Source organism: Urocampus carinirostris, chromosome 11 (genome assembly GCF_059441175.1).
Source record: "Urocampus carinirostris isolate Australia breed hairy pipefish chromosome 11, RoL_Ucar_1.0, whole genome shotgun sequence".
In the NCBI taxonomy this organism is placed as follows: Eukaryota; Metazoa; Chordata; class Actinopteri; order Syngnathiformes; family Syngnathidae; genus Urocampus; species Urocampus carinirostris.
In genome coordinates, this window is record NC_142359.1 from 31,293,199 (window position 1) to 31,318,638 (window position 25,440).

The 25,440-nt window shown below is 40.2% G+C and overlaps 1 protein-coding gene across 3 annotated transcripts in view; it reads right to left on the reverse strand.

The window, feature by feature from the left end:
* The window catches only part of kdm5a (lysine demethylase 5A), a 34,639-nt gene that overhangs the window by 3,824 nt on the left and 5,375 nt on the right, over positions 1 to 25,440 (reverse strand). Inside the window, exons 9-28 of one of the 3 annotated variants that reach the window (XM_088347100.1) lie at positions 24,221 to 24,379; positions 23,971 to 24,152; positions 23,743 to 23,905; positions 21,969 to 22,088; positions 21,632 to 21,826; positions 19,846 to 20,027; positions 19,658 to 19,782; positions 19,319 to 19,469; positions 17,618 to 17,738; positions 17,365 to 17,541; positions 15,193 to 15,371; positions 14,972 to 15,110; positions 14,666 to 14,845; positions 10,544 to 11,104; positions 7,457 to 7,615; positions 6,394 to 6,522; positions 6,165 to 6,312; positions 5,878 to 6,098; positions 4,406 to 4,894; positions 4,108 to 4,208 (exon numbers count right to left, since the gene is read on the reverse strand). In XM_088347100.1, coding sequence (XP_088203226.1) covers positions 4,108 to 4,208; positions 4,406 to 4,894; positions 5,878 to 6,098; positions 6,165 to 6,312; positions 6,394 to 6,522; positions 7,457 to 7,615; positions 10,544 to 11,104; positions 14,666 to 14,845; positions 14,972 to 15,110; positions 15,193 to 15,371; positions 17,365 to 17,541; positions 17,618 to 17,738; positions 19,319 to 19,469; positions 19,658 to 19,782; positions 19,846 to 20,027; positions 21,632 to 21,826; positions 21,969 to 22,088; positions 23,743 to 23,905; positions 23,971 to 24,152; positions 24,221 to 24,379 — 3,881 coding nt within the window. The remainder of the gene's footprint in view (positions 1 to 4,107; positions 4,209 to 4,405; positions 4,895 to 5,877; positions 6,099 to 6,164; positions 6,313 to 6,393; positions 6,523 to 7,456; positions 7,616 to 10,543; positions 11,105 to 14,665; positions 14,846 to 14,971; positions 15,111 to 15,192; positions 15,372 to 17,364; positions 17,542 to 17,617; positions 17,739 to 19,318; positions 19,470 to 19,657; positions 19,783 to 19,845; positions 20,028 to 21,631; positions 21,827 to 21,968; positions 22,089 to 23,742; positions 23,906 to 23,970; positions 24,153 to 24,220; positions 24,380 to 25,440) is intronic. The other 2 variants (XM_088347099.1, XM_088347097.1) reach the window with 2 other exon arrangements.

The window sequence follows — 25,440 nt, forward strand, 5'->3', positions numbered from 1 at the left end:
TGTGCAAAGTCCACCATGACAATGTCCGTTAATTTGTTATGTGTTATTCTCTACAACAAGGGTCTCCACCCATTTTAAAACTGAAAGCTACCATTTCTTACTAATTAGCACCAAAGGCACCAGTTTTGTACATTCAAAAAGTAATTATACTAACTACTTCATCCAAAAAGTAACTTAATATCTGAATTACTCTATATGAAAGGGACTTCTAACTAGTTACCAGGGAAAGTAAGTATTTCTGTAAATTTAAAAAGAAGTTGTTGTGTGTCCAAAAATTGAAATTTTCTGAGCAGTATTTGACAGTATTAGGACAGGTTGTTTTGTTATTTATTTAGATTTATCCTATACCTCAAGTGCAACAAAAATAAAAAGTAAACAAAATAATGAAATAACAATCAGCAGTAAAAAAATATAAAGTAAGTTTAACAAATTTAATTTAACTCTCACAACATGAGACAACTGTTCAAGTAGACATTGGCAACTACACTTAAAATATTTTCTTCACAATAAAAGTCGATAGTAAAACAATATGAAGTGATTTCACTTTGTAGCATGAATCTTAATCTAAAGTCAGAAACCTGGTCGAGTAGACATCAATACTGTACTTCACAGTTCAACAATACAACATACAAGAAAGTGTGTTTGACAGTGCAGCTTAAATCTAACAACCTGAGACTGATCAGACATTCTGTACTTCTTCCATCATTTATCCGGCCAACCAGACTCTCCCACCACTTCTCAAATAGTGATTGTATCGGTAAAGCAGAAACTTCGCAAACCTCGCGTCAGATAGCTTGTCCTTCAACACAAAATACACTTGAACCAAGAGTGAACAAACCAGCTTAAGTGTAGTGCAGCTTTGCTTAGCAGTCAAAAAGCTTTGGCCCTTTCGTGTCCAATACTTGCCTGACAAAAAAAAATCTCGAACCTGAACCAACGGCCAGAGTAGTCGCACTACACCTGGTAGTTTCCTCAATTTGTTCAGAGTAATGCACCGCTTTTGATCATCAGTAACGGCAACAGCATAGTAATGCATTTCTTAAATAACAACTTGTCATATTACAAGGTTAATTATTGGAAGGAAGGTAGATCAGACTCTGTAAACCACAAACAAAAATATCTTATTAGTAAATCACAATGAACCAGATATTTAGAGAACACGTCTGCAGGTTCCTCAGCTGTCCTTAGAGAGCACTATAAGTTTCTTTCTGCTGTCTGATTACAATTTTCGACCGCATATTTCACTACTTACAGCATACAATCTGCAGAAAATGATTTTCTTTTTGATGCCATTTTTGTTCAGCTCTTCTCAGTTTTTTTTTAGTTACCGACAAAGTTGAAATGATCAACAGGTCTAGAGCGACATCAATTGAGTGTGAAAATATCATGTGAAATCATGTAATGATGTGTTAGATAGATAGATAGATAGATAGATACTTTGTTCATCCCCGAAGGGAAATTCACATTTCCAGCAGCATCCCTGAGCTGAGAACAACCGAGAACAATCGAAAATAACACGGGAGCTGCTTAGCGATTTCACACAAGGTTTGGTATGAAAATAACTTATGAAGTGTACATAATAATCTGTTAATAATTTCACACCTAAGATCAAGTGAGAAAAAGACATGTAAAATTATATAGTAATGTGTTAATAAATTCATAAATAAGTTGCACCAGAGTATAAACTATGAAAACAACTGCAACATATAGTCTGAAAAATAAGGTAAATATTTCAGATATGACAGGGGTGTCACACTTACAGCCAATGACAATGCCGAGAGAAGCATAAGAGAAAAATGAGCCGCAGAGTGTCAAACAAAAAGCAGCAGTTTTGAAAATGTCCACTGGATGTTGCCAAAGCCAGGTGCCACGCCCAAAGCAAACCAACTACTGTTACTGTATTTGCTGACTACAATTTATCAGCCACAAAACATATTAGGAAACCCCATCCCAATGTTATTTTACTTCAAATATAATTCACTGACCTGACATTTATTGTAATATGATAGGACTGATGTGTGGATGTTTCGTTTAACAGTGATATTTGCTACTAACAATACTACAATTATTATCCCCAGGATATTATCGGTTAGCATCTGAATTGAAAAAATACAAGATCGGAATACAACAGCGCAGTGTCGTTGCAAAAGTTGAAAGAAGCTTTGGCTCCCTTCTATGATAGATATGAAATCTAGCAGTGAAGAGCCCAAATGCAGCTGAACAATTTAATTTAAATAAATAAAAAGCAGAAAAGGACTTCTAATCCTTAAATCAATAATTTGAATAATTCATCCTTATAATAGTGTTTGTGCGCTATTTTTGTCATCAGTTTGCATTTTCATCCTGCATTGTGTTCTACATTCTGTTATGCTAAATAGTCTTGACGCCCCTTTTCTGCCTGTGTGTCAATGACGGTGTGGTCTAAATTGTACACATACGTAAAACAGCATGACAAACCTTCACTACACACGCGCAAATATCTTTCAAAGATGAGTTTCTCTAAAGGCCATCTTGTCAACAAAAAGCTCTGGTGGGATCAAACCATATGATGCAGAGGGAGTAAACTACAGGGAGTGCAGAATTATTAGGCAAATGAGTATTTTGACCACATCATCCTCTTTATGCATGTTGTCTTACTCCAAGCTGTATAGGCTCGAAAGCCTACTACCAATTAAGCATATCAGGTGATGTGCATCTCTGTAATGAGAAGGGGTGTGGTCTAATGACATCAACACCCTATATCAGGTGTGCATAATTATTAGGCAACTTCCTTTCCTTTGGCAAAATGGGTCAGAAGAGGGACTTGACAGGCTCTGAAAAGTCAAAAATAGTGAGATATCTTGCAGAGGGATGCAGCACTCTTAAAATTGCCAAGCTTCTGAAGCGTGATCATCGAACAATCAAGCGTTACATTCAAAATAGTCAACAGGGTCGCAAGAAGCGTGTAGAAAAACCAAGGCGCAAAATAACTGCCCGTGAACTGAGAAAAGTCAAGCGTACAGCTGCCAAGATGCCACTTGCCACCAGTTTTGCCATATTTCAGAGCTGCAACATCACTGGAGTGCCCAAAAGCACAAGGTGTGCAATACTCAGAGACATGGCCAAGGTAAGAAAGGCTGAAAAACGACCACCACTGAACAAGACACACAAGCTGAAACGTCAAGACTGGGCCAAGAAAAATCTCAAGACGGATTTTTCTAAGGTTTTATGTACTGATGAAATGAGAGTGAGTCTTGATGGGCCAGATGGATGGGCCCGTGGCTGGATCGGTAAAGGGCAGAGAGCTCCAGTCCGCCTCAGACGCCAGCAAGGTGGAGGTGGGGTACTGGTATGGGCTGGTATCATCAAAGATGAGCTTGTTGGGCCTTTTCGGGTTGAGGATGGACTCAAGCTCAACTCCCAGTCCTACTGCCAGTTTCTGGACGACACCTTCTTCAAGCAGTGGTACAGGAAGAAGTCCGCATCCTTCAAGAAAAACATGATTTTCATGCAGGACAACGCTCCATCACACGCATCCAAGTACTCCACAGCGTGGCTGGCAAGAAAGGGTCTAAAAGAAGAAAAACTAATGACATGGCCTCCTTGTTCACCTGATCTGAACCCCATAGAGAACCTGTGGTCCCTCATCAAATGTGAGATTTACAAGGAGGGAAAACAGTACACCTCTCTGAACAGTGTCTGGGAGGCTGTGGTTGCTGCTGCACGCAATGTTGATCGTGAACAGATCAAAGCACTGACAGAATCCATGGATGGCAGGCTTTTGAGTGTCCTTGCAAAGAAAGGTGGCTATATTGGTCACTGATTTGTTTTTGTTTTGTTTTTGAATGTCAGAAATGTATATTTGTGAATGTTGAGCTGTTATATTGGTTTCCCTGATGAAAATAAATAATTGAAATGGGTATACATTTGTTTTTTGTTAAGTTGCCTAATAATTATGCACAGTAATAGTCACCTGCACACACAGATATCCTCCTAAAATAGCTAAAACTAAAAAAGCCCCACTCCAACTTCCAAAATATTCAGCTTTGATATTAATGAGACTTTTGGGTTCATTAAGAACATGGTTGTTGTTCAATAATAAAATTAATCCTCAAAAATACAACTTGCCTAATAATTCTGCACTCCCTGTAGTGTATGCTGTCAGGCCTCTCTGCTGATGAAGGGTTGCAAGGCACAGCAACTTGCTGATGGCTAAGGTTCAGAGGCAGCTTAGGAAGAACGAAAAGGAAAGAAGGTTTGGTGAATGAGAGTGTGTTTTTGACCACCTTCCACTAGGAAGATATGGCTTCAGTATACAAATATAGAGTGACCCCTGAGCTAAAATGATACTGACACCCCTTTTTTAGAAGATATAAGCTGACTGTTATTTAGTAATTCTCAACAACGTTGAAAAGAGCATACGCACCTTGTCTTTACATGGTCTTTGGCAATTCTTGGCAGCGCACACGGCGTTCTCGTCATTGGAGTCCTCTGCACCAGACCACTCGTACTTAGTGGGAATATCGAGAATCTTCTTCTCCTTCCTCTTATCCAAGCCTTCTCTGATGGCTTCCGCCTTGGCGGCCGCTTTTTCCTTTCGCTTCCTCTCCTTCTCTTCCTTGGCTAAACGCTTGGCTAGCTGCTTCATCTCTCGGTTCTTATCAAGTCCGAGCTTCAGCTTCTTCTTTTTGGGTTTACCGGCGAGGCCGAGCTCCAGGCCTGTCCGTTTTAGTTCCTTAGACTTGTTGGGTCGCACGGCCGTTGGCGCCCCACCTCCACCAGGGGAGGACATCAGCATGTGGTGGTGGTGATGATGGTGGTGATGGTGATCGGCTCGCTCCAATTTCCGCTTTCTCTTTTTCTCCGAGTCTTTGATCTTGATTTTCAAATATTTCTCCATTGGACCATCATCAGGCTGTGAAAAAGAATGGAGTAGATTAAACCCTTTAAATAAGGGGTTGCCAACATTTTTGAAGCGGAGGAGATACTTTTTTTAATGGTTTAGCGCATAGAACTCCCAGTTTGATATGCATTTCTAAAATAACTTATCACAGAGCTGCCAAACTATAAAAATAAGATTTCAGAATGGATAAAGGGAATCTTCACATTTTTTAATTGTTTGGCTAGCAGTGTATAAGAGTGACATTTTTAAGTCTAAAGTTCTTAGACAAGAAGAAGAAACCGCACATCAATCCTGCTGTTATTGCATGAGGGTAGATTGTAGCCCTTTGAGACTTCTTGTGATGAAGGGCTGTACAAATAAAAATGACTTGCAATGACAAATGCTCCATAAATAACCAAGAAAAAATCAAAAATTTCAATACAAAAATGAGCATTGGATATTTTTTATCTTTTTAAGGTTTCCTATTTTTCATAGAAAATGAGTGTTTGGAAATATGCTATAAACTGGCATAGTCAACTCTGGAAGATTCCTAGTATTTGGTAGCACTTTTATGTCATCAGAGAAGGAAAATGAAGGAAAGAGGGAAAGAGAAGAAAAGAAGGAAATAATGAGAGTGAGAGAGAAAGAAAAAGAAAGATTGAAAGAGTAAGAGAGAAAGAATGAGGGAGAGAGTAGGATATAAAAGGCACCAGTGTTGTGTTAGTTACTTTCTAAAAGTAATTATAATTACTCACTACTTCATCCAAAAAGTAACTTAGTATCTGAATTAGAGAACAAAAAATACAGATAGACAGACAGAAATGAAAGAAAAAGAAAGAAAAGAAGCAAGAAAGAAAGTAGGAAGGAAAGATGTAAAATATGAAATAAAGAAAAGACGATTGGACACTAAAATAAAATAAAAAAAAACATTCCAAAAAATTAGTATAACATAAATACATTAAAATGTAAAAAATGTTTAACTATATAAAATAAATAAACGCTAAAACAGTGCCTACCTCCATTACCTGCAAGAATCTCTCTTCTAGCGGAGGATGCGTGGCCTGCAGGATCCTCCAGATGTGCTGAGTCTCATCCAGTGAAACCTCAAGCAGGTCACCCAACATCATCAGCTCCTCAAGTTGAGCTTTGGCCTGAGGAGACAACTCAAGCACGGGTGGCTCCAAACTGCGAGGTACCAGAGGTGTCTTCCTGGGTTGTTTCCTTGGCGTTCCTACATCTGGAGGATAAACTATACCTCTTTAGTGATTCCTGTCACCACAAGTATTCATTTGAGAAATCTTACTTTGTACAATGGACTTGGAAGCTGAGGAGTAGGCGTGCTCAGCGCAGAAAGAGGGCGTCGCAGTAGGCCACATGTGACTGACGACCTCTTCTGACTTAACTGGGATTTCGTCGTCGCAAAAGAGGTAAGGTTTCACTTCTCCTGGGTCCTGGAAATACAGAAGGAGGAATCTTCAGATTTGGGTGGTGCAAAAGACTACGTACATTTGTGTTTTTCTTCCCATTTTCACCTTGGTGTTGTAACCATACGTCTCCCGAATGTCCTCATCGGAGTCTGTCTCCTCGTCGTCATAGTCCACACACTGGCGAGGTGAAGTGGTTCTGCTGAAGCCTGACTGCTGGAAGGTCTGGATGTGGCCCTAAGTGGGGGTAAGGGTCTCAATAAACTTCCTACTTTTTAATATTTACTAAATCTGTGTTTTTAAACTAGATTGTGGGGTCACACTCGGGTGATGTGAGATTTGGTCTAGTGTACTGCAGGACATCATTCGATATCATCTTTGCAAAAAGGCCCAACATTGTTCAGTATCTTTCCTCTAGTGACCAACTGTAACATTCATTCATACCGATGGGTGGCAGCAGATTGTGTTTTTATTTCTTTTTATATGCTAATTATCTGTTCATGAGGTAGTACAATAATCCTTCATTCGCTCATCGCTAGGGTTCAATTCCCCAAAAACCTGTGATAGGTGAAATCTGAAAAGAAGAAATCTTTATTTTTCAATGATTATACAATGAAGTACTTTAATAAATTGAAATCAAAGAGCAACATCTTTACAAAATTTCAAACATTATTATAACAGACATAAGTACTGCATAGCGCGCCAGTAAACATGATTTTAATTTTTCACCAATAACTAATCTTTTATGAACTATTTAGCCAGGGGTTGGCAACCCAAAATGTACAACTAGCCGTATTCGACAAAAATACTCCCCAAAACATGTGTTTGGAGCGGCAAAAAAATAAAAGCCTAATATAAGTCTTTATATAAGAAAGGTAACACAGGACTGTATATAAAGAGTTTTTATCTCTGCTTTATCCATTTGAAATTCATTGGCTAAAATGTTTCTGTCAGTCATGTTTGTCTTCCAACAGAAACAGTATAATTTTCCATCATCAAACATTTTGGAAAAAGGGCCAGGGAACGACTAGGGGGTGCCAAAAAGCAGCATGCGGCTCCAGAGTAGATGGCAGCATATTTCTACTAACTTTATACTTTAAGAGAAGGAAATAAGTGTCATGTGAAGTGGAAATTCTGCAACATTCCCATATAAACAGAATAAACCCTCTACCTGCAATTCGGGGTTGGCTGCAGCTTTCTGCAGTTCGGCGTTGATGATCTTCTCTGTCTTTTCCCGTGCAGCTTGCTCCACCATGCGCTGACTCAAAACTGACAGCTTTGCGAGGGCGGACGACAGTTCCTCCGTGGCAAGAGCTCGTCGTGCCCGGTCCTGTTATTAAAGTTGATTATTAGTTATCTACAGGGTTGGGAGGGTTACTTTCGAAATGTAATCCAATATGGTTACTAATTACCTGCTGAAAAATATGACCAGTAACGTAATACGAATACCATAATATTGCAGGAATGTGGCTTGATTACTTTTGAATTACTCCAATACAATCCATCCATTATCTGCACCGCTTATCCTCAGTAGGGTCGGGGGGCGCTGGAGCCCATCCCAGCTATCTTTGGGCAGTGGGCAGGGGACACCCTGAACTGGTTGCCAGCCAGTCGCAGGGCTACTCCAATACCAAATATGCCAATTAAAGACAAAATAAACTGAACATAAACTAAGTTTAATAATTTTGTTTAAGATAAACGATCAATCAAATCTTGAAAAAGAAACAGAGGGAACCAAGTTCAGGTAGTTTCATTTTAACCACATAGTATAGTGTATTGAGCAAAAATACTTTCTCTTTCACATGGCAGAGAAGACATGCTTTGTTTTAGTTCAGATTAAGAGCACATCAAGAACCCAATATTGTTTTAAACACGCAGTTTTCTCTTTCCAAATTTCCAACACACTCTAGGATTTCTTCTCATCTTGCTCTGTCTAGTGTCAGTAATTGAAATTATGATAGACAAAATTCATCTATGAGTGCATTATATACATGTGGATGTAAAACACATGTAAATGAGTGCATTAAAAGAATGAATGGATGCTTAAAAGGATACAGTAGAAGAGGTCCCATGCTCTCAGGCATTAACTTGCAATAATTTAATTTTACGTTATTTAATTTGTTCATACTTGTTTGTTGATGTTGTATTGTTAGTTGCACTTTAAATACATGGCACTTTTCTGTTAGTTTTGCAGCATTTTTGGTCATATAGTCATGTTTTGTAGTCAGGCACCGGGTGGAGGGGGCAGGGTCTTGAGTGTGCTGCATGGCTGTGGAATGAATGACACGGCAAAGAGACGGCAGCCCGACCAGACATAACGAATGCAAACAAGGCTCATGCGAATGAGGAAAAGAATAAAAAGAGAAAACTTGCGACTTCTAAGTTTTAAATAAAATTGTAATCCTGCAAAGTAATGTTTTTTTTTTTCCCAAAAATTTTTTTCAAAAGGGACGGGGGGGTCACTCCCGGGCCGCGCGACAGAGCGAGTTTGGCGGATGCGGCGCCACACGGCGCGACGCGAGAAAAGGCGGCGGGCGTGATCGGGCTACCCCGTAACTGGGGGGAGCTTGCTCGTCCGACGACCCCAGTAGCGCGGCGCGACGACAGGCGGCCGTCCGCGTGCGGCGGGCGAAAGGCGGCGAACGTGCGCGGGACCCCCGTAACTGTGTCGGTGTCGTGCGTATCGCGCCCGAAAGTACCCGCGCCGCGGGTTAGGGGCTTGCTCGCAGCAGCGACCGAACGGCACCCGCGGTGCGGCGCAAATAAGAACCCTGTCGTGAATTTATCTCTGATCGTCCTGGGCGGACATAAAATCGCTCAGCTGTACGACTCTTAGCGGTGGATCACTCGGCTCGTGCGTCGATGAAGAACGCAGCTAGCTGCGAACTAATGTGATTTGCAGCTGCGATTGGCTGGCAACCAGTCCAGGGTGTCCCCTGCCCACTGCCCGGAGATGGCTGGGATGGGCTCCAGCCCCCCCGCGACCCTAATAAGGATAAGCCGTGCAGATAATGAGATGAGATTTTTTTTGTTTTTTGAAAGGGCGTCGCTACTTCGCAGATTTTCACTTTTAGCGGGTGGTTTTGGTCCCCATTAACCGGGTCTAAAAAATGATATATATATATTTTTTGGAAGGTGCGCCGCTACTTCGCGGATTTTCACATATATCGCGGATGGTTTTGGTCCCCATTAACCGCGATAACCGAGGTCCCACTGTACATGCATTTCAGGTTAATAGGCCGGTCTAAGTTGTCCCTAGGTGTGAATGGGCGTGTGAGTTGTACGTTTCTGTGTGCACTGAGACTGGTTGGCAATCATTCAAGGGTGTCCCCTGCCTACTGCCACAAGATAGCGGGGATAGGCTCCAGCAGCATACTGAGGATAAGCAGAACAGATAAAAGATGGATGGATTGAATAGAATTGTCTTCTTGTCATTGTTAACAATGTAGTGAAGATTGTAGAATAAATAGACAAAAATTTACAAGGGACTGGCGTAAGTTGTATATGAACCAGAACAATGGTGGAATGAAATATTAGTGCGATGACAACAGCAGCAACCTATTTCCAAAATAGGAGACGAGACATAAAATGTGAATACTAATTTCCTATACATAGGCATGAGAAAGTTTTTCAGTCTTGTGCGCTTGTTTAGGGTTATTGATGGCCTAAGGGAGAAGTGGGGTCTGAGCCTGTCATACCAGAAGAGTTAATTGTATTGAAAAATGGGAACATGAAAGTTTAAATGAGCATGATTTCTTAACAACTAAGTAAATTATGTGTGAACAGGGAATTTTCTGGAGTGCACAGTAAGTTTAATATAAAGTAAACATATATAGATGTGATAATTCTAGTCCGTTTTAAATGTTGGACAAGTGCAAAGGAGATTGCAATAGATGCCTGCTAGTTATTTTGACAATTAAAACTCCCTGTTGTTCGTTATTTTGACTATTATGCAGTGTTTAAAGCATTGTCCTTGTTGGCCAAAAATTTTGCTGTTCTTTGATTATCCCCACCCTTTAGGGCGGATGAGATTTAACAAAAAGAAAGGGGTCAGGGGGGACCTTTTGGAGCAGGTTTAAATTTCTTATCTGAAGGTTGGGACCTCTCCTGTTCGACTTGCAAGTTCAAAATCCATTGATGTCTCCTCTACTTATTGTAAGGTGTCAACTGAACTACAAATTTATCACGATGCATCATTTAAAAACTATTTTGACCCAAGGGCTCCATTAAAAAGAAAGTCAAAATTTGAAGTGCATACCTGCCAGCTCATTGCCCTCTCAGTTAAACACTGGAGGGCCTCCCCTTCTGGTAACCTGACTGGAAGCTTCTGCAGCGACACCAGCAGAGACAGGATAGTCTCCAACCGCGGCCGCCTGGAGCGCTGGCAAAGCGGGCAGAGAAATTTGGAGTCCTTGCTATTGCTCTGCCAACCAGCGCCAAGCTTCTTCTGAGTTCCTGTCTTGGGCAGAGGCACACAGACTCCATGGAACCAATCCTTGCACAGCTCGCACTGCAGCATGAAGCCACTGGCCGTCTTCCGACAGAGGCAGAACTTGACTTCCTCGATCCTGTCGGCCATGGCCATCTTGGCCAAGTTGGCGGCGCGCAGGGAGTGAATGGCCTCCACCTCTTTCTGCTCTTTGGCTTTGAAGGTGGCCACAACTGCGGACGGGTCACGTGCCTCCTCCAAGTCCTCGTCCAGGTCAGTCAATGAGTCGGGGTCAAAGCCTCCTCGTTCCTTCTCCATAAGCTCCCTCACTCTTTTCCGCTTGCTCTTGCTGTTGCCGTACACGCCGATGTCCACGCGAGGACTGAGAACCTTCAAATGTCATACGTATCGGGTATCATTACAGGGAAATAACAGGAGAATTATTTTTATTAACAACATTTTGAAATAAATGTACCGTATTTTCCGCTCTATAAGGCGCACCTTCAATGAATGATATATTTTAAAACTTTTGCCATACATAAGACGCACCCCATTATAAGGCGCTATAAGTGCATGCTGGTTTAAGATCAGGTAATTGTGCAATTTTGTAATTGTAATCCTGTGCAGTCCTTCGAGACATTTTTGTGATTAAGGGCTATTTACGGTAAATAAATGTGACTTGACTTGACTACAGTAGAGGATGTAGTTACGTTATGCAACCTCTGGATGGTGCCGCGCTAAAGAGAATGTCAACAAAACAGTCAGATAGGTCAGTCAAACTTAATTGATAACAAACAAGCTTTCCACAACTCCATTCACTCCCAAAATAAATAAACAGCTGTTTAATTATTTTTTCTGAGGTAAAGCATTTTCGTGACACATCTTTAACATCTTTGAACAACATCAAGGCATAACATTTTACTTTTCCTCCATTTAGTCAACATGCAAAAAAACGTCTGATACTGTTATGGTAAATAAAAACGTTAGTGCAATCACAATATAGTGACACTCGTAATGTGCAAAAATAACAAGTGCAAAACAATAACAGTAAAGCAATAACATAATAACTGTAAAATGTTGTAGTGGGTTTTACATAATTCACCCATGGAACAATTGTTCAGTTAGCGAGTTCCCAGGGGGACTCTTAATTCTGCCGGCTCGAGCCACTCTCGTGTTCGATTCATTAATGTTGAACTCTCTCGCTGCTGCTCTATTGCCGTGTTCTACTGCGTGACTAATCGCCTTGAGTTTAAGCTCTGCGTTGTAAGCGTGTCTCTTAATAGGAGCCATTTCAGGGTCTTTATACAAACGCACAAATAAAAGAGAATCGTTGTTTAATATTTCCCAGTATGCACAGCGCACTTCTTCTACACGAAAAATGGAGTCAGTGGCTGCTTCTCTTAGTTGCAAGACCTTGTAATTCAATATTGATCCATATATAAGGCACACCAGATTATAAGGTGCATAGTCAGCTTTTTTTTTTTTTTAAATCTGATTTTATGTGCGCCTTATAGTGCGGAAAATACGGTACATCCCACACAAGTATATTCTCACTTATGTGTATAGCCCTTAATCCCAAAAAGTCGCAAAAGGCTGCACAGAGCACCACTACAACATCCCCTGATCTGATTTGAAACCAACATTAGACATTTTAGAAAGTTCCTATATTTTTGTTGAACCACCATTAAAAAAAATTTTTTTTAGATGAAAACCCCTTGATGTGTAATTTATTCAGCAGTTTAAATTGTCACTTTTTTATGTTTCTCATAATAAAATAATTACTATATTTGGGTTGAATCAAAGTAAAACGTTTAGTTGATTTCAGAACGAAACCTTGGCTCACAAATTGGTAAATGTAGCATGCAAGCAGAACTACTGGACTGTCTCAGAAAATTAGAATATTGTGGTAAAGTTCTTTATTTTCTGTAATGCAATTAAAAAAACAAAAATGTCATACATTCTGGATTCATTACACATCAACTGAACTATTTCAAGCCTTTTATTATTTGAATATTGCTGATTTTGGCTTACAGCTGAAAAAAACTCAAAAATCCTATCTCAAAATATTAGAATACTTCCTCAGACCAAGTAAAAAAAATAATTTTATAACAGCAAAACTAAATCAAACATTTGAAAATGTCCATTGATGCACTGCATCAATCCGGCGTGGCATGGAGGCAATCAGCCGCGACCCGACCTCGGATAAGCGGAAGATGATTGATGGATGGATATCTAAAAACTGATTCTGTTCCTTCGCTTTTCTTCTATTGAAGTATTTTGCATAAAGTTACTCTGACATCCTGTTCATTTTATTTAAAAAATGATTTACTAATCAACCAAATTTGTGTTAGTGTCAGATACATAATAAAAATATCAAAATTGAAGGTCGGGTCGCGGGGGCAGCAGCCTTAAAAGGGAAGCCCAGACGTCCCTATCCCCAGCCACCTCCTCCAGCTCATCCGACGGGACCCCGAGGCATTCCCAAGCCAGCCGAGAGACAGTCTCTCCAACGTGTCCTGGGTCGCCCCTGGGGCCTCCTGCCGGTGGGACATGCACGGAACACCTACCGAGGGAGGCGTCCAGGAGGCATCCTTATCAGATGCCCGAGCCACCTCAACAGGCTCCTCTCAACACGGAGGAGCAGTGGCTCTACACAGAGTCCCTCCCGGATGACTGAGCTTCTCACCTTATCTCTAAGGGAGAACCCAGCCACCCTGCGGAGGTAACTCATTTCGGCCACTTGATCGTGTTCTTTCGGCCATGACCCAAAGTTCATGACCATAGGTGAGGGTAGAAACGTAGATCGGACCGGTAGATCGAGAGCTTTGCCTTTCGGCTTAGCTCTCTCTTCACCACGACGGATCCAAGGGTCCAAATAACGGCAGACACTGCACCGACCCGTCTGTTGATCTCCCGTTCCATCGTACCCTCACTCGTGAACAAGACCCCAAGATACTTGAACTCCTCCACTAGGGGGAAGACCTCCTCCCCGACCCGGAGGGAGCATACCACCCTTTTCCGACTGAGTACCATGGCCTCGGACTTGGAGGTGCTGATCCTCATCCCGGCCGCTTCACACTCTGCTGCGAATCGCTCCAGCGAGAGCTGAAGATCACGGCCTGAGGAAGCCAACAGCACCACGTCATCTGCAAAAAGCAGTGACGCAATGCTGAGGCCCCCAAACCGGACTCCATCCCCACCAAGGCTACGCCTAGAAATTCTGTCCATCAAAGTTATGAACAGAATCGGTGACAAAGGGCAGCCCTGGCAGAGCCCAACCCTCACCGGGAACGAATCAGACTTACTGCCGGCAATGCGGACCAGACTCTGGCACCGGGCATACAGGGACCGCACAGCCCGGATAAGATTCTGCGGTACCCCATACTCCCGAAGCACCCCCCACAGGGCCTCCCGAGGAACACGGTCAGATGCCTTCTCCAAGTCCACAAAACACATGTAGACCGGGCAGGCAAACTCCCATGCACCCTCAAAGACCCTGCAGAGTGTATAGATTATTATTATTATTATTAGATATGCAGTGTCATTAAAAAGTATTTGCCCCTTTCTGATTTGTGTTTTTTTTTTTGCATAATTATCACTCGCAAAGGTTTCGGATCATTAAACCAATCTTAATATTGCACAGGGACAACCTAAGGAAATACAAAATGCAGTTTTTAAATTTTGATTCCCTTCCATCTATTAAGACATTTTTTTTAACTATCTGGCCCTATGTGGAAAAAACAATATCCCCCTGAATGTAACAGAAAGTTGGGCCACTTTTGGCAGTGATACGAGAAATCAAACGTTTACGATAATTGTTAATGAGCGTTTAGAAACACTGTTTTTTGGCCCACTCTTCTGTGCAAAATTGTTTTCGTTTTATGGACAGGGCTCTCTTTAAAAATTATAATCATAATAAACGATCTAAAATACAATCAGAGTGACTCTCACCTGGAGTAGTGTGTATGTAGAGTTCTTTTTCAAAAAGGTGCGGCCAGTCCTCTCCCTCCAGGCTCGCGCCGAGGCCACCTGAGACTCCACTTGTGCCAGCGGATCGAGACGGACCGGGATGGAACGACCCCGTGCCAGAAGGCTCTCCAGCTGCTCCAAGTAAGCAAAGCTGCTCCCACTCTGCAGGTGGGAAACAAAGTTGTATTTGGTACCATTTTGGTTTGTTTGGTAAGATACTATAAAAATAAGAAAAACAAAAACGTGTTGATTTATTTGGGAAACTCTGGGCAAGAATATTTTCTGTACCTGAATAGCATCCACCTTTGAAGTCCAATCTTTGGCTTTCTGCAGGGCCTCTCGTAAAGCCAAGATATTAGGTAAGTAGGCTGGAATGTTCCCTGCCTCTAGCACAATACTTTCCAAGGTCAACATGCTATGTCGAGGCCTTTGACACATCAGCATAAATGACTTAGCAAGCGACATTGTACAATTTGTGTGCAAAAAGTTATTTCTGTGTGAAAAAATACCTAGCTTGTAAGCAAGCACGGGCTTTGTCCTCCCATTTTTCAGAAACCGTGAGGATCTCTTGCAGCTCAGTCATTGCTCTTTCAACGGCGTGATGGGGAGCCAGGCCTACCCCGGAATCAATTAGCCTCTTCATCAGCTCCAAGGTGACGTGTTGGGGCTCCATTAAGGTCATGCGCACCTTAAAGGGACAGTGTGTGTTATTTAGCGCCTCCTAGGTAAAACATTTAATTCAATAAAAAAATTACATTAATTAAATTATAAGCAAAAATAAATGAACTATCATATTAACAAGCATTCTTTAAAAATAACTTTAGGCTGATAATTTAGCATTCATTTTCACCTGACCTAAAGGGAGCTGACTTAATGATGATCTTATATAATATAACCATCTTGCTGTTATGGGTACCCAAAAACCTTAAATAGGGTAGGCAAAAAAATGATAAGTAAAGTAGTGCATTTTGGTCACGGTGAGTTTGTATTCTTTATGCTTTTGAGCACTCATTTTCAGTTGCACTACATAATACAGCTATAGCTAGTGGTCAAATTATACAAACTATCCCTTTAATAAGAAAGATGTCCCTTGGAGACTTTGGATAATTCATCTCATCTCATCAGCCATACCGCTTATCCTCATTAGGGTCGCGGGGACTTTGGATAATTCACAGTATCAAAGTGCTGAACCTTTAGATCCATGGCCTTTTTATTTAGATATATTCATTTTTTTTACAGATTATAATCTTAGTACCACAATTTTATAAATATGCACACCCCTAAAAGTTTTTGGGATGTTTTTCCCCTTTATGTTAGAACAATTCTTGTTCCACTGACAGACAATTTAGCTTATTTTACGTACAACTTTTTAGATTGAAAAGAAAAATCAAAGAAAATGGGAAATTTATCTTTTATACTAAATTATATAACAGTGAAAAAAGCTGAATACATAAAAAAGGATTACAGTACTCTCTCGCTAGAACGCAATTTACTTTAAACGGATTCGCTACTTCATGGATTTGCATTGTTCATTGAGTTCTGCATTCTGATTGGCTAAACAGTTTCCCCGCTTATTATCATTTGGCGGTACAGAAGTGATTTGTAAAATAATTAAAAAACAATTGTAAAACACTTATGTTAAACAAATGCTAGAGCCAGTAAAAAAAAATTATTTGGTGTCAGTGTATAATAGTATTTATTTGCATAATGATTGTGAAAAAATAAAGGTTGCTACACAGATTTTGCCTTATCAGGGGTCCCACTTGGAACACAGCCCTCATTTCATCACTTAATTTTCTAACCGGACTATTTAGGGTGTAATAAAAAGCATGAAATGAAATGAAATGTTTATTGAAGGTATTGTTGGATACATTAATCAAAACATGACACAAAAAGAAAAACTAATGCTGAGAGTGAGCATGGCCAAATATGGTCACCTTACGCCCCCTCCCCTAAGGAAATTTGACAGATGTGTTTCTGCCAACCTTTGCTTAAAGGTTTGTACCGTATTTGCACTAATAACTCGGTCAGGCAAAAAATTCCAAATTTTTGGTATCCTGAAAGAAATAAAGTTTCCGTGCAAGTTGCTGGTAGGTCTAGGCACCCGTAACTTATATCTGTGACCACGTAAACCATCAACACGACAGAACTCAAAAAATTGATCAAAAGGCACATCGATCATTCCATGCAGTACTTTGAACACAAAAATTAAATCAAATCGAATTCTACGGAGCTCCAAAAAGTCCAAGTTCAGTCTTTGTAGTCTTTCCGGATATGACAAGCTGTGCATCCCAGGTATCCGCTTCGTATAGCATGTTGAAATTATTTCGAATGAAATAAAATCCTGTCGCTGAGATGCAGCATTTAATTAAATACCATGCTTACAAGATCAAAAAAGCAAAAGTGGTCACTATTTTAGCAACTTTTCCAAATCCTTCGGGAAGTTTTAATTTTCACCTGGTGGCTTTAAATGACACTAGATATGCCACAGTTTAGGGAATTATCGATAATATCATTCAATCATTTTAGTCTGCGACCATTTTTTTAATAAGAAACAGAACCATATACTTATTACAAAAACATTTGAAAATATTTACCAATATTTCTAAAAAGCTTGTATGGTGAATATGCAGTACTTTATTTTTCAAGGACGCCATTATTACATGAATTTTGATACCAACCTCATCAAGCCAGCGGGCTTGCTGCAGCTCCTGTTTTAGACGAGGAAGCTCAGGCAGCTCCACATCGAGGCCACTACCAAGGTCCAAGAGGGCCTGCAGCTTTGAGGAATCGGGCAGCTCGTCTGCCAGTGCGATCTGGGCTCGCTCGTGGAAGTCTTCCACATTCTCAAGTAATTCCTTTAAAGTATGTGTGTGATGTCAAACATTGGATTTGCAAAGCTTCAACTTTTGACGGCTAGAAACAAGGACCAACCTTCACTTGTTTGGCATGGCTGATGATGCAGGGCAACCTGTACAGCTGCTCCACAAAGGCCTTGAGCTCGTCTACAGTCAGCTTGCTGCGAGTCCGACTGTTCTCAGAACGCAAGCGGCTGCTGTTGGTGTTAAAACAACCACTTATTACACCTTAGACACATACCATATTACCATACTTTGCGGACTAAAAGGCGCAACCAAAACCCCCAAATTGGCCAAAAATTTTAATGTGCACCTTATAATCCAGTCAGTGTGCCTTGTGTAGGGAAATAAATTGAAAATGCATATTAACATATTTGTGCATTTATTGATCAGTCAATATTTATCTCTGACCAAAATTGCATAACAATGGTTGGAATGGGGTTCAAAGGCTATTTTTAGTTGCGGTACCAGAAACAAATGTTAAGACAAATCAGAAAAAAGAAAGTGATTCCAAATGAAAAACGGTAACAATTTTTGTTTTACTTAGCTTAAACCATGCACGACCTGGGTCCGGCCCAGGGGCCAATTATGGTCCGTGATTACATTTTTACTGACCTCTGTCATAAAATAATAATATGAGGCCCTCCAGTAATGTTTACCGTTATACAAAACAAATTTGTACCTAAAGTAAATAAAAGAGAATTTTTCTAAATCACTTCACCAGATGATGGTAGCTTTATTGCATTGTAAGTAACAAAGGTTGTTGAAAATGTACAGCCAAGAGTTTATTCATATCTTTCAGGACAACGGAATTACTTCCCCACACTACTATACTCTTCATTTAGTTCAGAATCTTTTCAAGACGCTGATACAATACTGTATGTCGTGGTCCAGCATTTTCTGTACCACAAACCGGTTGAATGTCTGACAATATTCTTACAGCCTGATCCAGTAATAACATCAACAACGTGGTACCATGACTAACGCAATGCCTTGTCATGTGTCATCTGTATCCCCAATAGTCTATCGGATAGGATCAGGCACTCTCCCTGTCACAATCCAAGCTTGATTCCCATTGCATCCAATTTTTGCAATTGTGATGAGCGATAGATTTTGACTGATCAATCAATGCACAGATATGGTACATATTTTATTTGCACTATTGTTGCGATGCAACAATAGTGCAAAGAATGTTATAATTTAGGCCAGTCTTTAAGCACTAAGTTGGAAAATGTTTTTTTTCCTGACTTTATTCTTTTAGTTTTTTCAAATCTTTTGTTTCTCTTAGATGCTCTTTATCAACATGTTATATTGGGTATTTCTGTATTCTCTATCTTTTATTTTATTATCTTATTTTTTAACACAAGGATACTGCTGGAAGTATGAATTTCCCTACGGCGATTAATAAAATATCTATCTATCTAAATCTTTATTAAATAATTACCCTGGAGTGTCATGTCCAATATTGTTGTTTAAAATGTTTCACAGTGTGGGAGTTGCGCCATTTAACCTGATAAATCTCATAGTTCAGAAAACATGTTCCTTGCATATAAGCCAAATTTAAGAACTTTAAAATAACATAGTGTGTCATAGGTAGCAAAAAAGCACACAAAACCTGCTGTTAAAAGACCAGCAAATGGCACTAATGCACCATATTTAACCTAGGAACAGAGTATAGTAGTGAACAAATTGTAGGGGGTTGGCTGCTACGCGATGTAGGCTTATATTTGAGTATATATGGTAATTATCTCGCTTGTGTGCATGGAAGTGAACCTACCTGTGTCTCTGCTTGCGGCTCAGCAACATCTGGGCCACAGAGGAACAAGTCTCGGCCTCTTTTACCATTTCTCTAAGGCGACGTAATAGAGAATTTTCTGGGTATTTCCTTTCCTCTGCATCCTCAAGCAAAACCTTGAGCTCAATTAGATCTTAGAGAGAAAAAAATTATCGTGTTAACAAATATGCTTACAACAAAGAATTGTATTTGCATGACAACAATATCCAGGAAGATAAAGTAAAATATAACGATTAAAATTATTCTCAATATGATATCGCTTGAATTTCCTCACAAATGATTTCCCACACTGTGGCTGCAAATTGTAAGTAAAAACAAAACCTTTCTTGTTCTTCTGGTCTGCAACCAAAGCCTCATTGATCCTTTTTGCCCAAGTATCGTAAGACTGCGCTCTATTCTTCACCCCATAAAGCATGGCTGGAAACTCCTCCAGATCATAGCGATATCTGAAGATGAAAAGCTTTACTTAAACTTTACTTAATAAGGGGGAAGTAGAATGCAGAAGTTACCTGAGACACTTGTTGTCGGGAGGACAGTCGCAGAGACCTTCCGCATGGTGGAGACAAACCAGGCGCTCAGGACAGCAAGAGCAGGTGAGCGCAGACAGGAAGCATGTTGTTTTGCACCTGTGACACTGGCGCTCATCATCGGGTACCAGCTCAAAAACTTCCTGCTCAGTGGATAGCACCCCCTGCAGGCAAAGGGAAGTAAGTCCATATTATTCACCCAAAATATGATTGTGCTGAACACTTTGAAGTGCATTGCAGTTGAGTCCTCCTTGTGAATTTTTTTATTGATACTTCCCCCCGATTATTATAGCTTTGATTTTCCCAATTGCAAATGCTCTTGCTACATTTGATCAATTGATCATTGCAAAGTACATTGCAACGTAGCATTATGTATTTTTAAAAATTGCTAAATGAGGAGACTTTGTTTGATGTTAAAGTGTAGAAGATGGATAAAGAATTAGATCATAATTAGGTTTTGGTTTTGAAAAATATTGTACTAATTAATAAATTACTGCATTAGTAAATCTTTCAAAATTCCCTAGCTTTACTTGATAATAAAAAGTACAGAAATCCCTCGGTTATCGCGGTCAATGGAGACCAAAACCAACTGCGAAAAGTGAAAATCCGCCAAGTAGCGACGCCCCTTCAAAAATGCTTAAAACAAAAAAAAGAATTAAAAAAATATGTATTATTTTATTTTATTATTTTATTTTTTTAGACCCGCGAAGCTCTGAACCTGCGAATGTGGAACCGCAAAGTAGCGAGGTCCCACTGTATGATATTTCGAAGTGCAATGACTAAATACATTCCTTATTGCTTGGCCACTTTACTTTTTTCCCCCTCAACAATTTTAATATTGCTTATTTAGATACTACAGATTTAGAGGATTTCTTACAAAAAGGTAGTTGAGCTTCTCAAAAGTAAAATTAATCTTTTTTTTTTTTAAACTGCTTTTTGTCTTAGGATGGTAATAATTTAAATTTGAATCAGTTTATGGACACTTATTCTACTTTTTGATTTTTTTTAATCATGTCATTGATTTGTGATTGTTAACATTTATAGCCAATAACTTAGGATTATATTTTTTGCCTTGATTTTTGTGATTTCTAAAGCACTCTGTGGGCAACTATATAAATAAGGCTGAGTGGTTATATTATTTTAAAAAAAGATTATGTGGAAAATTGAGAGCAACATTGGAGATTTTGCATATTCAAGGTTAGACTGTATAAAGGTCGGGTGCATCCTGAGAGATGTCCCTAAAGTTGGGGTGCATAGTTTGACGTGTCTTCGAAAAGTTTAAAATTTAATATTTGAGTTCAAAGAACCTTTATTTTTTTTTCCCCACAGCGCCTATTTCCTTTTATCTTACTTTTACATTGGGTTTCCGGCCACAAAGTGCATTACGCTTGGGGGAAGGAGGCAGGGAGCTGTGTGGAGAAGGGTGATAGGAAGGTTTCCAATAAAGTCAAAATGCCAACTGAAATCCCCCAAAAAGATGAAAAAGGAAGAATTTATTCGAGCCCTCCTAAGATTTTCACATACTTGCACATGCAACCAAAGGAGCTGCAATGATGATTTCAGTCAGAAGATGGTGTCAGCAAGGAAGAATATTTTGAAATTACGGACACCACCTTAAAACATTTTAAAGTAGATTATTTTCTCTATCAAGTGTGTTTTGACAATGCTCAACTGAGTTCAAAGATCCTTTATGAAAAAAAAATCACTGTGCCCATTGGCTTTTAGAAACACTGTTCGGGACAAGCATCAGCTAGAAGGAAAACTTTACCATTTCTTTGATCGCGTTTCTGAGCCGAGTCTCTTCTTCGGTCACTTCCACCATCTCCTTGACAACAGCCGCGGCCAGCTCCACATCCAGGCTCTCCGGATCGGCGGCCATCTTGCACAGCAGCTCGTCGTGCGAGAAAACGCAGTAGCGGCGAAGGCGGCGGTAGTGAGCTACGCACTGGCGACCCATGGGTAACTACAGAGGGCAAGGAATTGTTGAGAATGATTTTTTTATGTTGTTATGAATAAAGGAATATTTACCCAGTCGGCCGTGCAAAAGATGAATAAAGTATCTAAAGTATCTATCTATCTATCTATCTATCTAAAGGAATATTTACCCAGTCGGCCGTGCAAAAGTTAACAGCCTCTGCGAAATTGTAACCCTGGTTGAATCCACTGTGATAGGCTCGAGGAAAGGTGACCACAAACTCTCCGGCGCACTGATTGGTCCTGTACACCTAAAAAAGTTGCAATAGATGTAATTTCGATTTTCAAACAATTATCCTTTTGTAGAGTCCTTGGTCCTTGGACGCATTGAAGTGTCTTAATTATTGCTGTTATAACTATCAATGTGTGTCTCCTTGACCGAAATAGCAATTCTGTTGTCAATTCAACGGACCACGAAACAATTAGCATATTAATCTAGTGGCTTTTAAAGGGACAGTGTGTTTTATTTAGCGCTGGGGTCTCAAACCTTTTTCAAACTGAAAGCTATTTGTGACTAATTAGCGCAAAGGCACCCAGTTTGATATGTATTGGTAACCGATCGTATTTTAACTATGTTGTTTCTATGTTGTTACCAGGTTAATTATGGGAAATAGGGTTAAATACTCAGTCAACCCCTAAAAGAAAAATCACCAGAAAATCACAATGACCCAACACTGGTGAGCTATTTTCAGAATAGGTCCGTGGGCACCTCAGCTGTCCTTAGGGGGCACCCTTGTGCCAGCAAGTACCACGTTGGAGACCGCTGATTTAGCGCCTATTAGTGGTTAATTTTTTTTTTATCAAAAAAAAAAAAAAAAAAGAACAATGGGCTTCAATATAAAGCAAAAATACATTAAGTATCATATAAATTGCATTTTTTAAATATACATATAGATTTAGAAATTTGTTTAATTTTCCATAACATGAGGCTCACGTACAGGGAGATGACATAATTGTCCGCCATATTGCTGCTAAGGGTAGCACAAAAAAATAAAAACCCTGTGTAAGGCTGGGCAAAAAAGGTAGAAAACTACTGCAGTTTGGTCACGGAGTCTCTGTAGTTTGTAATCTTCCTTGTGCTTTGTAGCATTCATTTTTGGGTGTGCGACACATAACAACGACATCTAGTGGTCATATATTACACAATGGCACTTTAAGAATGACAATACTGATTTTTATTTTGATGAGTTATTGTTTGTCATCTTCTTTTGGTATTCTAAAGTAATTGTGATTTGTCAACTTATTATCAGATTCATACTATGTTTTGTTTTGATTTTATTCACATCTGTGCTAAATAAGACAAAGGCTGTGACTGAGGTAAAGCTCAAGAATTTAAAGTACATTTAACTCCTGTAGTCAAACGCTTCTAGCTATCGACATTTCGTCGGGGCGGCAGTAGCTCAGGTGGTAGAGCGTTCGTCTTTGGATCAAGGGATCCCAGTTCGAATCCCGTCTCGCCCGTGTTACATGTCGAGGTGTCCTTGGGTAAGACACCGAACCCCTAATACCCCCAATAAGCAGGTTAGCGCCTTACATGGCTGCAGGGCCGCTATTGGGAAATGTGGAGCACATTGTAAAGCGCTTTGGGAAGTCATTGACTTGAAAAGCGCTATATAAATGCAGATCATTTCATTTCATTTTCGTTTCTGTGTACATTGTTACAAAGAATGACAATACAAAGGAAATTATTATTATTATTATTATTTAGAACCCTAAAGAATGAATATCCATATTTATGGATGCTACAAGGATTGATCCCCTTGAGAAACAATCCAGCTAAACCTACTTAGCCAATTTTGTTGCAACTTTAATTCTTTGACTACTAAACTCGGACATAGTTACATTTCACCGTATCAGGCCATAATATTTCAATAAATAATCTTGTGTGGAGTCGAGGTCACTTACAGGCACGCCGTGCTCCATGAGAATGTTGGGGTTCATGATAGTGACCAACTGATGAAGGAGGTCCGGCTGCGATTGAAACAACTCCGGAGCTAACTTCTTCATCACTGCCTCCAGCTGCTCCGCAGCGGATGCCGGGACACCGTACCAGGTCTTAGGTTCACCCCTTGTGTTTGCAGACTAACAGTGAATTTGTGCAACACTTGACAAGTAACTTTGTAACAATCTCACCAATGGAGGAAATTAATGGAGTAGCTCCAGTGGTCCTCAATGTGCCAGCAGAAAGAGGAGAAACACATGCCCACGTAGAGCCATGGGACCTTCATACCGGAGATGTCCACATTGATGTGAGCAAGGACTGACTGCTCAAGCACTGGCATGTTATTCAGATTCCAGCCAGAAATTGCGTACTCCTGACAAGAAAATTAAGAAAAACAAATTTAACGCTCACTAAATAAACAAATTGAATTTGCTTTGTTACCTCTTCATCTCCCAGCAACCTCCGCTTGCCGTCCTTTACAGGGAATCCGCTGCCCACATCTTTAGAGCTGATGTCAGCACCGTACTCCACGATGACGTCCTCCTCGATGCTGCTTACCAACCGCCAGAACTCTTTTTCCACTAGCTCAGTGGGAACCATCTTGGAAAGTAAAATTAACTTTTAGGGCATCCGTATTTTCTGACAAATGTTTACCTTAATTTTAAACTTTGTTCATTTTACATAAGGGCAGAAAGATAAATCTAACATAAATCAACATATTATGCTGGGGGGAGGTGTCGGGCACAACGGCTGGGTGGTCAGTGTGCTGCCCCACCATGGTGCGGGGGTCCAGGGTTCAATTCCAGCTACAGACCTCCCCATACAGAGCTTGCATGTTCTCCCCGTTCATGCGTTGGTTTCCATGGCACACTCTGGTTTCCTCCCACATTCCAAAAACATGCATGTAAGGTCAGTTGGTGACTCCAAATGGTCCCTAAGTATGAGTGATCATGTTACTGTCTCTGTGTGCCCTGCAACTGGCTGGCAACCATCCCGGGATAGGCTCTAATAAATCAAAAACATTGCTATCCATTAAAATATCTCCTGACAAAACTAGACAAATTCAAAATATGAAAAAATGGATAACTAAATAAAATTTGTGCTTTTCACTTTGGGATTTTTGCTTTTGGTAAAAAACATAACCTCATATTCTTCTTTAACTCTTCAACTTTCTGTATCTTCTGCTCTGCATTTAGGTTTTTCAGCTTACTCTGATGTTTTGTCTTGTAGGGCCGTTTTACATTAAAGTCCTTAATCACGTCCACATTTGATCGATAAAGAAGACACACTGGTTTACCGGCAATGTCAGTTTTCAAATATTCAGCCTCTCCTCAATTTTAAAAGCTCTGTTTTCCAAATCAACTTTATGCACAGCCATTGTGAGGGTTTAGCATCTGCGTAATCTACAACACAATAAACGTCACGCTGCTTTTCTCTGTTTAGCCTTCTGTTACATCGTAATAAATAGAAATTCGTCCTTGGGCATTACAATTTCAATGACACTAAAGACTCACTATTAATGCACTTGTCGTTCTTGTTTTTCAACTGACTGACGTGTTGTTTCTAAGTAAATAGTTTTAAATGTGTCTGCGCTCGTCATGCTACAGCTAACTCGCGGGAACATTATTGGGCATGAGTGCTGAACAGTGGGCTCTGTAGTT